At 33.3% G+C, this 13,658-nt stretch overlaps 1 protein-coding gene across 1 annotated transcript; it reads left to right on the forward strand.

Moving 5' to 3' along the window:
* The first annotated feature begins 1,402 nt into the window (after positions 1 to 1,402).
* On the forward strand, positions 1,403 to 10,492 carry LOC114760636 (O-fucosyltransferase 9-like). Its single transcript, XM_028949913.1, is given in 12 exon segments — positions 1,403 to 2,176; positions 3,485 to 3,554; positions 3,808 to 3,875; positions 4,383 to 4,471; positions 5,215 to 5,372; positions 5,375 to 5,411; positions 7,110 to 7,302; positions 7,305 to 7,316; positions 7,402 to 7,576; positions 8,374 to 8,540; positions 9,037 to 9,227; positions 10,191 to 10,492. Coding segments are annotated over 12 exon segments (1,722 nt in total). The 5' UTR covers positions 1,403 to 1,777; the 3' UTR covers positions 10,354 to 10,492.
* The last annotated feature ends 3,166 nt before the right edge of the window (positions 10,493 to 13,658 follow it).

Consider the following 13,658-nt stretch of genomic DNA (forward strand, 5'->3'; position numbering starts at 1 on the left):
ATAAAAGTGACACATTTTTCCTAAAACACCATAATCATCTTTCTTAATACCCTATCTCCCTCTTTTATTTGATTATGGTTGAGGGAGTATTCATAGGGGTAATTTAGAGAAAATTAATAAATGAGAAAGGGGTCTTATATTTAGGACCAAAACCAACTCAAGAATTGGTCATATATTAAGGACCGGAGGAGTATAAAATCTATTTTGTAGTGCAAAATTACAAAGTAAGTCTTATATTAAAAATTAGAAAAGCATCAAATAATTCATTTCAAATTCTTTTAAGTATATCTGTCTTTTAAAAAATTTGATAGATATGGAATGATTTGAGAAAATAGGTCTTTGATTTAAAAGATGCTTGATATAAAATAACATGCCATGTAAGTTATAAAAAATAGTAAAATCCATGGTAATTTTGATAAAATAACAAAGAATAAACCACCATTCATGCACCTAATTTTATCCTCAGGCACATTCAATATTTTAATCTTATGCATATTATATCTAATATCTTGATGTTATCTTTTGGATGCATCAAACATTACGATTTTTTTTTAAGTTACACATAGCACTCTAATCTTAGTTATGATTTAGAGTGTTGAATGCAATTAAAACAAATAAAATTAGATACATTATAAATAAAATTAGAGTGTTAAATACAGATAAAAGATAAGATTAAAATACCGAATGTTACTTTATCTAATAGTAAATCTATAGAAGTTTAGATTTTAATAGATCAATATCTATAATAAAATTTATGTCTCACTTAAAATTATGTAAAATGTACTCTTCTAGTCACAATTCTAACATGTTTTACTAAATTAAGAAATTTTTTTAAATCTCATTAGTTATATTTTTAAAATTTACTGTTATTTAATATATATGTGTGTGTTCGGAGAAAATAATAGTGTACTGAACAATAAATAAGAGTAAAATTATATATTCATGTAACAAATTTAATGAGATGACTCATATTAAGGATAAGAAATACTCTCTATATGACAAATGTCTAGTTATACTATATTGATTATATAATTTTTTTTGAATTTTTTTATATTATGGGAATCCCCTCTTGATTTTAAAAATATATAAAATTTTCAAAACAATCTTGATCAAATTATATGCCTTTAGATTTAATTTTCAATATAAAAAACATTACGTGCTCTTGAAAATAAAAAGCTAAGGGAAGTTTTGTACCCTCAAGTCACGACCATGTTACTGGGCTAAAAATGCAATTTTCTGCAAATTTCCATATCAACGTGATTTTGATCTCTCGGAATCAGCAACGGTCGACAATTTCTTTCTATAAAACCGGCACGCCCTTTGCACGCGATCTTCTTTATTGCTCCACTTTCTCCCCCGACATCGCTTTAACTTCGTGCTCATCTTCGTGGATACTATCCCACTCACAGGCTCCCCCACACACACATTCACACGCCTTCTCTCTCTGTCCCTCCCCATCCTCGCTGTGCTCTCTTTTCTGTAAATTTCGCCTCTGCATATTTCTCGTCGTTGTTTGTTTCCCTGGAAAATCTTCTCTTCCGCGGGTTCAGTTCTTTTGAACATAGGTTCATTCCGACCTCGGCTGTGCATTCAATGTTTTATTGAGCGTTAAAAAGCAGCTGACGGGAGAAATTACCGCAATTCTCATTGCGCAATAAAGTACATTTTGGAAAGTAATTTACTTTTTCGAGCTCGGTACCAGATGTTATTGTGAGAATCAGGTGCTGGATCCTGATTTCATTATTGGGATTTCAGCAATTTTGAAGCTTCTTCCGTAATGCATGGGTATAGTCGCTTAGGCGGAGCTAGGAACGGCAGCTCCCCGCCTTCATCACCTCGGTTCCGTCATGGCCGGAGCAAAAGCAATGGCTGGGCGAATGGGTTTGTCGGTGGTGGAATCAGGGGTTCCAAGGAGCGCACACTCGAGAAGTTGCTCTTCGGAATTATGTCGGCGGTTTTCAGAAGGAGGGGCCTGCTTTTGTTTGCGCCCCTGTTGTATATTTCTGGGATGTTGCTGTATATGGGTTCGTTGAACTTTGATGGTGTTAGTATAAAAAATGGGGTTGTTTTTGTACACAAGCGTTCCCCTCCAGGCTCAGTATATAGAAGTCCACAGGTGTTTGAGAAGCTCTGGCCTTTAATGGAGTCTGAGAGCAGCAATGGAAGTGTGAATGCGGTACGGAACGTTTCTTTATATTTATTGTCATTTTTTCTTTTGATAGTATAATGACAATTCGACACAATCTCGTATTTTGTGTTTCTGCGTCCATGAGTTTCTGATTACTACTCTAGTTAATTGTTAAGGATGTAAATGGTCACTGATGACAAGACGGTTTAGCATCGGATTTAGGTTTCCCATTTATATGATAAGTGGGATTGCAATCGTAAGCCAAGGCAGATTTTTGGCGTTGACGAAACGAAGAGGTAACTGACTAACATTCTTTGCTAGGCCGGGATGAAATCTTCCCCATGCTAACGCGTGCTTCATACATAATGGATTTTGGACGTACAAACGCCTGTTGTGGGCTTGTATAGCTGTTTTCTATCTGAATAGAATTTCCCAAACGGTCGTTTTAATAGAGAGATTATGAATTGATGATGCTACGTCTCACTCTGAATAGATAGGATTATCCAAAAGATGTCTATGAAATCATGGAATGGGGTAATAGACATAATTTGAAAGTTAAGACATTTAAAAATGGTCATCCAAGGAGATCATTCATGATCAAACTAGTACTTTGCTTTGGTTACAACGTTTCTTGAATAGCTTTAAACAGGCTTGTGCGCGTGGCATTTTGAAGTACTTTGATGAAAAAAAAATTAGGTGTCAAGACAAGAGGCACAATTAGTTCAAGGAAAAAAAAAACTGGGGATCATATGGGCCTGAAGTCAAACTGAAGATTGCATTGGCAGTAATGTTCATATGACTGGGGCCAAATATCCAACAGTTTAATCCTACTCACCATTTTAGGTGTCAGCGGTAGGAAGTTCCATTAACAAAATTAGAAAATACATCTAAAAGAATTCACCTTCAGAAACATGTTGGTTTTGGCGATCCACTTCATTTGTTTTTGAATTAATTTTACTCACTTTCATTGGTCTTTAGGACTTCATTGGTCTCCTATTTCTTTTATCTGTCGTGCCCTTGATTACTTCATTCCCTGATATCATCAGATACATGACTGATTGAAGCTGTGCTACGGCTGTGGTTGTGGGGATGGCCATTTAATGTGCTAGTGTAATGTTACCATTATAAGCCATTTTAGAGTGAAAAAAGGGAAAACGGGCTCAATCTGCTGAAATATAATGACTAATCTGTTGTTGAATTGAAAATATATTGTCTTTGTAGTTTTGTAAGTTTTATTAAACGCCTCTGTGTGTTTAATCATAGGTAGTCAAATATAGGCTGATAGTTTGCTTCTCTTGTTTATTGATGGTTGGTGTTAATTGATGTAAAACCATGAATGAAATGAATATCATGCAGTTGTTCAGAGCATGGAATCTAAAGAGGGAAGGGTGGAAGCCTTGTGCTGATAAAAGTGTTCTCAGAACAGGTATTTTTTTTTCCTTAACCAGAATTCCCCTATCCTGGAAACCTGTTTACTTGATATGTCAAGTGAAGTTTTAAAGAAAAATTGACTTTGGAAGTGCAACTATTGTCTTGAAGTTTCTTTGAATTCACTCTTAGATCAGGAACTTGAATAAATTTTTTTCTGGTCCCTTTGTTATCTTTTGTTTTTTCTTTTTTCTTTTTTTTTTCCAGAAGGGATTAGCTAACTTTTATCTTTCTGTGATTTTTTGTCCTAGAATTGCCGGTGTCAAATGGATTTCTTATAGTTGAAGCAAATGGTGGTTTGAATCAACAACGGCTGTCGGTACGTCAGTTAATGAAGTCTAACATTTTATTTTTCCTTGAATTTCTTTAAAGTTGCAAAGCTTAGGATTCCAACGTCGGTATGGAATTGTTGGTCTGCAAAACTTAGGTTAGGGGCTGAAAAAATTCACTCTATCCTTCTGTGCATTTTATTTTTTAAAATTTAACTTTAAGATTAACAAACATAGATGAGAAGACAAGTCTCAAAGCAATCCAAGAGATAATCCTTTGATACTTCCTTTATAGAGATCATGGTTTCATGGAAGGTGATTGTCTTCAATTATCATTTCCATTGGAAATTGATGCCAAACTAGCTAGTAATTGTGAATTGAGGATTTGTTGCTTGTGGTTCCCCTAGTGATTGATTACTTGGCATCTTGCTCTAAATTATTACAGTGGCAGAATGAAAATTAATATCTGGCCTTTTTTCCTTGAATTTAGATGGGTCACATTTGTGTATCCTATGTCTGTTTTGTTCTGGCACTTTCTAATATCTTCTTTATCTCAGATATCTGATGCGGTTGCAGTAGCTGGACTGCTAAATGCAACTCTTCTTATTCCAATATTTCACTTTAATAGTGTTTGGCGGGACTCAAGGTAATTCTTTTTGTTGGCTGTATAGCAAAGGTTAACATTAATGTGTTGGCTGTTTGATTCTTCATATTTTACAGCTGTTATATATCTACTGTTATATCGATACGTGAATTATTGTGATTTATTGTTTCTTTCCAGCACATAATTCACATATTCAAAATCTGGATTTGTAAGATGGGTCATGTTTTACCATTTTACTTGCTCTAGGTTCATTGTTAGATGCTTGGCATTGGGGATAGATCTCACAGAATTTCAAATGCATAAAGATAGTGGTTTTGACTTGTGAAGATGATCATCGTTCGTTGATGGGCTCTGGGTACATGTATCAATTTTGGTCTGTTTCATATGTAGGATTATAAATAACGGTCATAGCTTCACTGAGAATGACAAACCACCTGGAACACAGGCAAAAGTTAACTTTAAATTACTGATGCCAATGATAAAGTTAAAATGCTAGCAGCCTCTAAGAAACAATCACCTTATGAAATGATAAAATTAGTTTCCGTTTTTGGCTACAAGCTTTCTCCAATAGCATTTCAACTATTATTTTTTATTTTCTGGTTGGGCATAAGTTTTTTGATGTCTCAAATCTCAGTTGGATTCCTGATCATGTTTCAAACATTATTTGTTTACAATGTTCCCTTATTTGTCCCTCTTGATTCTGTGATAACTGATCTGATACTTGATATTGAATTCCTTTAAATAGATTAGAACATTAACATATGCTAAATCTTAATGTTTGGCAGCAAATTTGGTGAGATATTCGATGAGGATTTCTTCATAAGTGCACTTCAAAATCATGTGCATGTGGCTAGACAACTTCCAGATGACATACTTCAGCGCTTTGACAATAACATAAGTAACATTATCAATCTTAGAGTTAAAGCTTGGACTAGTCCAGCTCATATATTCAGAAGGTGCTTCCACAACTTCGAGGAATGGGGTGCGTGGCTTTCTATCTCATTAATTTCAGGACAACTTGTCTGGTTGTTTTTCAGTTCCTCGAGACAGAAAGTGTTTGAACAATAATACTAAAACTATATTTTGCTATTCCATTAAGCTCAAATTGACCTTCCTTATGTGAGTGTTTTAATTTTAATCAATTTAAACACTTCTTTTCTGCTTAGAGACTAAGGATGTAAAATGAAATGCCTAATGAACTTTAAGATGGAAATTACAATCTTTTCATTATATTGACAAATTAGAAATGATTTCTTACTTACTCCACCTTTATCCACCACCTTGTGTTTCCAAAGTTTGACCTTAGGTAAAGCCGAACTTATTCAGTTTTGTTTTCCTTCTTTAAATGCATCTGTAAGCCAGACTCTTTATATTTGTTTGTTTGGTGAGCTTCTTTGGTCTGTATTGCAATAGACAATAGCATAAAAATACTCACTAGAAGCTAAAATTTTTACCCTGAAAACTTCAAAGCAGAGGTAACAGAATGCATGAAGGTGAGCTTAATTTCAAGTAGTTTGGTGAGAGCTTAGAATGGCGGTGAGCAATAGTGATCCCTAAACCAGCCTCCCTCCCTCTTAGACACTTTGGCGGTGGTCATCAACTTCTTCAATGGAAAACCTACATTGATAATCAAAACTGGTATAATTTTTGTTACTTTAAGCGCACAGTGTCATATTAGGGTTTTGTGTTAGTTTTCATACAAGGAACAGGTGAAAACTAAGCTCTCACATTTGGCTCATGTTTGGATAATTGGACTTAACTTTGCAAGCTGGATAGAAGCCATTGGATAATGTGTGTGTATCATAGTATGATGTGATAAATCATTCTTAGGTTGAACCTGATAGAAGCTTTAGTAAGATATCCAATTTTTGAGATGCTCAATGGGGTACTTTGTCCCGATTGGTATCCATTACACTTGGGTGTCCATCAATTAATATCAAAGTTGGTGGTTAGCAACTTTGTAGAAGACCTACCCGCTGAAGATTTTTTGATCAGCAAAAAAAATTGAGTGCAGTGTCACAAAATGTTGTCATCAGAACATTGATTCTATAGGGCTGGCGACTGGATGGAAATTGAAGTAGGATGGGACACTTGTATCATAAGTTCAGTAGTGTGAGATGTTTTATGAGGTACTTCAATGGGTTGGTTCTCCATCCCACTTCGGTCCTCTTTGGGATTGCTATGATTCAAAGTTTGATTCGATGTGTTCTCCTTTTCTTCCAGCAGTCCATGTTGCTAAATGATTGAATCATCTCAACTTGTTAGATTCAATTGGTAAATCTTTCAATTTGGTAATTAATGTGTTTGAAGACTGATATATGGGTCCTTTTCTAAGCCAACCTGACAGCTGACATATGGTTCTTGGTAATTTAAAACTTTAAATTCTTGAGTATCCATGTAATTGTTGACTGTTAGGTTTGATGGTATTTCTCAACTTTCTGGAACAAATGTAGGATTGCAGGGGGGGATTTTGTGTTATAAGCTAAGTGATGCATATTATAGAGATTTCCTAAAAGTACATTCCGCCAAAAAGTGCTACAGTTATGGCCCTTTTCTGGATGTTTCTTGTCCACTATTATATTATTATTTTTGTTAACTTCTTTGATAAAACTTGCTAGTTATTTAACTTGTCATACTGTCTGTGGCTCATTAGATGACTTTTATTCATTCCTTTTTGCAGAGCTGTTCGCATTGCACCTTTCTCCAACAGATTAGCTCAGAATGTGCCCTCTAAAATCCAAGGACTCAGGTGCTTTGCCAATTTTGAAGCTCTTAGATTTTCAGAACCTATAAGAACACTTGCGGAAAGCATGGTTGAGCGGATGGTCAAATATAGCTCCCAAAGTAAAGGGCAATATGTTTCTGTGCATCTTCGCGATTTGAGGAGGTTCTATCTTTAATATCTTTGTATAATTTTCAGTTTGTCAATTAAATCTTATATTATTATTGATTGTTCATCCTCTCTGTAAAAGGATATGGTTGCATTTTCATGTTGTGAGTATGATGGAGGTGAGGAAGAGAAGCGTGAAATGGATATTGCTCGGGAAAGGAGTTGGCGGGGTAAATTCAGGAGAAAGAATAAAGTAATCAAGCCTGGTGCAAATCGAATCAATGGAAAATGCCCAATGACTCCATTGGAGGTATATCGTTTGAAGAATTTATTTATTTTCTTTGATTTCAAAAACTTAAAAGCCTTTGAGGTTTGTTGTTTTTGTGCTATTGATGCATCTTATTTGTTGTTTATATTGGTAGTTGAACTGATTACTCTATTGGAAACCCTTTCGGCTTTAATTAGAATTCCCATGAACTCAGTTATTTAAACATTTTTTTTGTCATTTTAATTGTTTGGCATTTAGGGTTTGAAAAAATCCTGTGAAATTTATTTATAAACTGAGGCTATAGATTTGCATTTCTTTTAAAGTAATGGATTCACTGGTTTGGTTTACCGAAAAATCTTCACCTATGCATGCCAAATGCTCTCCCATTTGAAAAAACAGTTAAATAAAAGCCAAGCTTGAACAACCCTTGAAAAGAAAAATAAGGTAGGATTGAAAATAAAAAATGTCTGCTGAAAAGAAAGTCTGTCTTTTCTCTCTTGGCTAAGCTAAAAACATAATGCATATTCCAATCTCTCTAAATGTTTACAAATGAGAAAAAATCATTATTCTACTTAAAATTAGTATACAAAATAAACCCTATCTTCAATTTTCTTGATCAAGTCAAAAACAATTAAGCTCTCCAATCTCTCTGGAGTTATGTATATGGGCTTTTACAATTGGGCATATGCTACATTTTCCAAGTACTAGACTTCTAGTAGGATGTACTACGATGAAATCCCCTTTTAAGCTGTAGCACTTATTTAAGTGGATGATTTCTCTGTTGCTTCATAGTTTGTATTTTCAGCTTAGCATTTTTTTAGTTTTTTTTTTTTTTTGATGTTTTAGGTGGGATGATGCTTAGGGGCATGGGTTTTGATAATACGACCACAGTATATGTTGCAGCAGGAAAGATTTATAAAGAGCAAAAGTTTATGGCGCCCCTTAAAAAAATGTTTCCGCTATTACAAACCAAGGATACACTAGCTACTCCAGAAGAGCTTGCTCCATTCATGGTATTGAGTAATTGGACTGGATATGCTTATGTAAATACCTAATAAAGGACTCACATGTGGTTTGGCCCTCCCTTCGGGTTTAAAATATTTATTCTTCTTCCCATCATTTTTTTCCATTTCCACATTACCATCTCTATCTTTTATTTCGGTCTTCATTTTTATTGGGATAATCAAGTGTCAGAATATGAGTGTTTGGTTTCGTATATCACATAAATAAAAATGCCCATTTAATCCTCGTGATAATCTCAGGAACACTGGAAAGTGTTAAAGTTTATCATGCTTTCAAATAATGAAGGTATACCTTGTGTTAGCTTTCTTAAAGTGAGACCAAATTATTGGTTGGTTCAGTGAAAGGGAATGAATTGTGATGTTGAATAGTTTTCCAATGGGGCAAATTGTTTTGGGGCCAATCCACAAGAGGGTAAACTAGATTTTACTGAAGTTAAGAATGTCTCTGGGAGCAAGTTAATTATTCTAACTCATGTTTCTGGCTTAGGGCCACTCATCTAGGTTGGCTGCACTTGATTACACGGTCTGCCTTCATAGTGAAGTCTTCGTTACGACTCAGGGTGGGAACTTTCCACATTTCTTGATGGGTCACAGGCGATATATGTTTGGTGGCCATGCAAAAACGATTAGACCAGATAAGAGAAGATTGGCTCTATTATTTGACAACCCCAACATAAGGTGCAATTTCTTTTCTTCCATGCTTTTCATCTGATTTACAACTTTTCATTCATCACGGTAAGGAATATTTTTGCGTTGAGAACAATAAATGCAAACTCTATAGGTAAACTATTATACCAGTCGTCTCAAGGTTATGTGATTGACTGCATATAGACATAATAGGTTCAGTTTCGTTGGAAACATCTGAGTGCTTCTATCCTATTTGAGCAGGAAAAAAACACAATAGGTGTAGACTGCTTTTAAGTAGCCAGAACCTTGTAAGTTTAAATATTACCCCTTGGAAAATTGGTGGGTGGCAGTACTTGGAATGCACTTTATGCAAGAAAATAAAGGGGGAGTTGATGGAGAAAGAGGGAGGGAGTAACAGAAAAGGTCAGAAAGATCTGACGACGGACTGAGGAACAGAGAGAAATCCGAGAGGGAGAACAAATGGCATGAGAGAGAGAGAGAGAACAGAGTTCTAAAACTGCATTTTCTTTTTGAATCCGAAGTCCCATTGTAAGGGCTCTATACTGTGCCCAATAGCTCCTAATAGAGTAACTTTTAATAAAAACCATAAATAAAATAGGGAAAATTGGGGATAAATGCCCATTTGAAAATTAATGGGGGAATGGTCTCTAGGAAAGGTGAAGCTATGAGGTCCTATAGGCGAAATAACAATATGAAATGACCACTTTGTTCTTTGTGCAGCCCATCTTCTCTATGTGCAAGCTAGTTCCCTCCTGCAATTTATCTTCCTTTTGTGCAACTTATTTTTCTTTGCGTGCAATTCATCTTCCCTTTACAACTTCTCTATATGCAAAATTACATTTTGTGCAATTTATTTTCTTTTTACGCAACTTATCTTCCATCTTTACTAAAAGCACATTTTGATAGCAATAATAGGTGATATACTTTCCAGATTCATTACTATGTGGGCGTAAGTTCAAAATTTAATTTTTACTACTAATACTGATTCTGCAGTTGGAAAGTATTTAAGCAACAAGTGAAAGAGATGCTTCGCCGCAGTGATCAGAAGGGAATTGAGATGAAAAAGCCAGGTGGTTCACTCTACAATTTTCCCATGCCGGATTGCATGTGTAAACAGGCAGAAGCTAGAAACGAAAGTGTCAATACACAAGCATAGAAGAAACTAAGGAAGTAAGGTTTTAGTCCTCCTTAAGAATACGAATCTCTCAATACCTGTAATTTATCTTATATAATTAAGTGGTGAAATTGAGAAAACATTCTTTAATTTAAGTTAGGCAAAGCTAATAGGTTTTGATTTCCCCTTATTATTTGTCCTCTGATTCGTAGGTGAAAATTAACAGTTCAAATCACATTTCATTGTACATTATGATAATTTAGACTGTGGACAGACTTTAAACTGACCATCAGTATTCATTATTTGGTGACAAGTGATGTTTGGTAAACTTGATTTAGTGGAAGTGAATCATTCAGCACGTGCTGAACAAGATTGGCTCTTTCTGTCTTGTAATCTTTGTTTACTTTGTCCTAACTTAGTAGCAGGCGGCGAAATAATCATGACCTCTGTGGGCAGCACACGCATTCTGTGACTCAGACCCCTGTTGTAGTGTAAACTACACTACGAGAGAGGTCTTATATTTAGGACCAAAGGAGTACTAAAATTGGATTAGTCATTTAAGTTAGTTGAAATAGGGTGGACTCAATCATGAATAAAATAATACAACTTAATTGTATATTAAAAGTATTCATTCATAAATACCTCTAAAAAGAGTAATATTTAAATTAAAAAAGTATTAATTCGCATGTGAATAGAATAATTTTGTATAAATCAATCATAATCTAATAAAACAGGTACTAAAATATAAATATGATAGATTGTTATTTTTTTAACCTAATGTTTTGACAAGCTGGTCCGACTTGATCAATTTGTCTAAAACTTTTGACTATACCAAGGGATTAGTTAACTGATTTATTGTTTTGACAAAGTCATTCAGATCAGATTTTAATATTATGATATATCATATTGATATTCATTTTTCGTTTAGTTAGGAGGGTTGGGGCACCCAAGGTGGGACAAATTATTAATTATAATAATATTTTATATTAATTATAAAATGAAATTCTGATTAAATTAAATATGAAATTAATATAATTAAATATTTAAATATTAATTAAACTTTTAAACTATAAACTTATAAACTAATATTAATTGTTATTAATAAAATAACAAAACTTGAATTTAAATCCAAAAATGAAAAAAAAAATCTTACGATACTCTATACTACTAATTAAGATAAAGATATTGACCATTAATAAACATATAATTGATTGTTGAGAAACATAATATATTTAATAAATAGATTGAAATATATTCTATTAATCCTTATCTTCAAATTGTTATGCTCTTTATGTCCTAGAATATTAAAAAAATGAAATATTTATTTGAAATTCTATATTCTTTTGTATATTCATGTTCATTATGTTATCAGCACCTTGGCCGCCACTTGGTATAGTGTGAATCTTTATGACTGGCCACCGTTTGTGGAGCACTCATTGGCGTATTAAAGGTAATGTCTTTTGTGTTGTCTATTAGACTATTACGATATTATTGTAATCATTACTACTTCCTGTCCTTAATATAAGATTCCGTTTGATTTTTTGTTTGGTCCTAATTATAAGACCCCAATCCATTTTTTCTTTCATATTTATGCATTTTTTTCTAAGATAGCCCTTCTAATAATGATAGTTTTAGCCAATACACTTAATTAGCAATGATATTTTAAGAATGACAACACTTATTTATTACAAATAACTAACTTAACACTTCCTTAATCTCCTTAAATAAGTCAACTGGTCTTATAATTAGGACCGGAGGTAGTATTTAACAATAATTATCAGCTTTGCCTCCTTTTTCTTTCTAAATTTCTCCCTTTGCTAAAGGATGCAAACAAAAGTGAACATTTATGACTTCATGTGAAAGGGTTTCTGTGTTTAGCACCAAGCTTGAGGGACACAAACGAGAAACACGTACGTGGCATGCGGATGATGTCATTTAGAGTAAATTATATTTTTTTAATGTTTTAAATTACTATATTTACAAGTTCTATCAAATTTGATTGGGTAAATATAATTTTTGATTTTTGAAATTTGGATTCATTTTAATTTTAATTCTTTAAATTGCAAATTCGTGATTGTAGTCCTTGGAATTTATTTTTTTAAAAAAAGTTATTTCCTGGACATGGAATGATGTTCAAACTTCAAACCTGATGAAGAGTTGTAAATGGTGCTACAATGATAACATGGACTTATCAGATGACACGTAGCTGGATGGTTAAAAAAAAATGGAACGTAGAGAAAGGTCATTAGGATGCAACGTATTAAATGGTAACCCAATTTTTTATGCCTAGTCATTAAAAATTTTATTTTTTTCCCATACGACCTAGGTTGACTTGTCATTGCGAATGACCCGTCCAATTTTAGTATGGGCAAAAAAAAAAAAAAAGAGAGAGTCTAGTTTTGGCAATACGTGTGACTTGTCCTAGGATTCGAAGATGGCATATTTTTGTAAATAATAAAAATTGTATGTTAATGACACGTGGCTGTAAGACACAGAACATTTATGGCATGATAAGGATGTGGCGTGGAGAATAATTTCTCCCATGCTTTCGTTTATAATAAAGCTTTTGCAAAAGACAGTTTGATAATAATATCTTTTGACCCGCACGAGACAGCGGAAGCTACTCCCAACGTTCCTGACAGCACGGTCCTGTGCTTCCGCTTTTTCTTCCATGGTTGCTTTTCTTTGACTTATTTTCCTCAAAATAAAAAACAAAATTGTATCACCGGGAGTATGTGTTAAATTAGGATAAAGTAACATCCATGATGCTACTATTCCGGTCCAACTTGTTTGATTTGGTCATAATTATAGGATTTTAATTTATTTTATTTTTATATTATATATTTTTTAAATAATTTTTTTAACAATGATAGTTTTAACCATACTCTTAATTAGTAAAGATATTTTAAGAAAAAAAATACTTATTTAGGACAAATAACTAACTCAACTTACTTCTTTAATCTCTTCAAATTAGTCAACTAGCTCTTATAATTAGGACTGAAGGTAGTATTTTCTTAATCTTATGATACATTTAGTATTTGATATTATTTTTTATATGTTTATAATACTTTAATTTTATTTATTGGGTATTCAACACCCTAAATTATAAATAAAATTAAATCACTAGATCAAACTGAAAAATAACATTAGGATATTGAATGTAGCAGAAAAATAAAATGAATATATTACATGCATTGTAAATAAAATTAGAGTATTAGACGTATTTGAAAAATAATATTATTGGATGCTACTTTATTCTTTTACTTGGACCAGAATAAGGCATGGAGATTTTATACATATTATTTATTTTATGATAAATTCAGTAATATGTTAGAATTTGTTTATTT

Source organism: Neltuma alba, unplaced genomic scaffold, assembly GCF_004799145.2.
Source record: "Neltuma alba isolate B1F8T4 unplaced genomic scaffold, ASM479914v2 tig00011007_pilon, whole genome shotgun sequence".
Lineage (NCBI taxonomy): Eukaryota > Viridiplantae > Streptophyta > Magnoliopsida > Fabales > Fabaceae > Neltuma > Neltuma alba.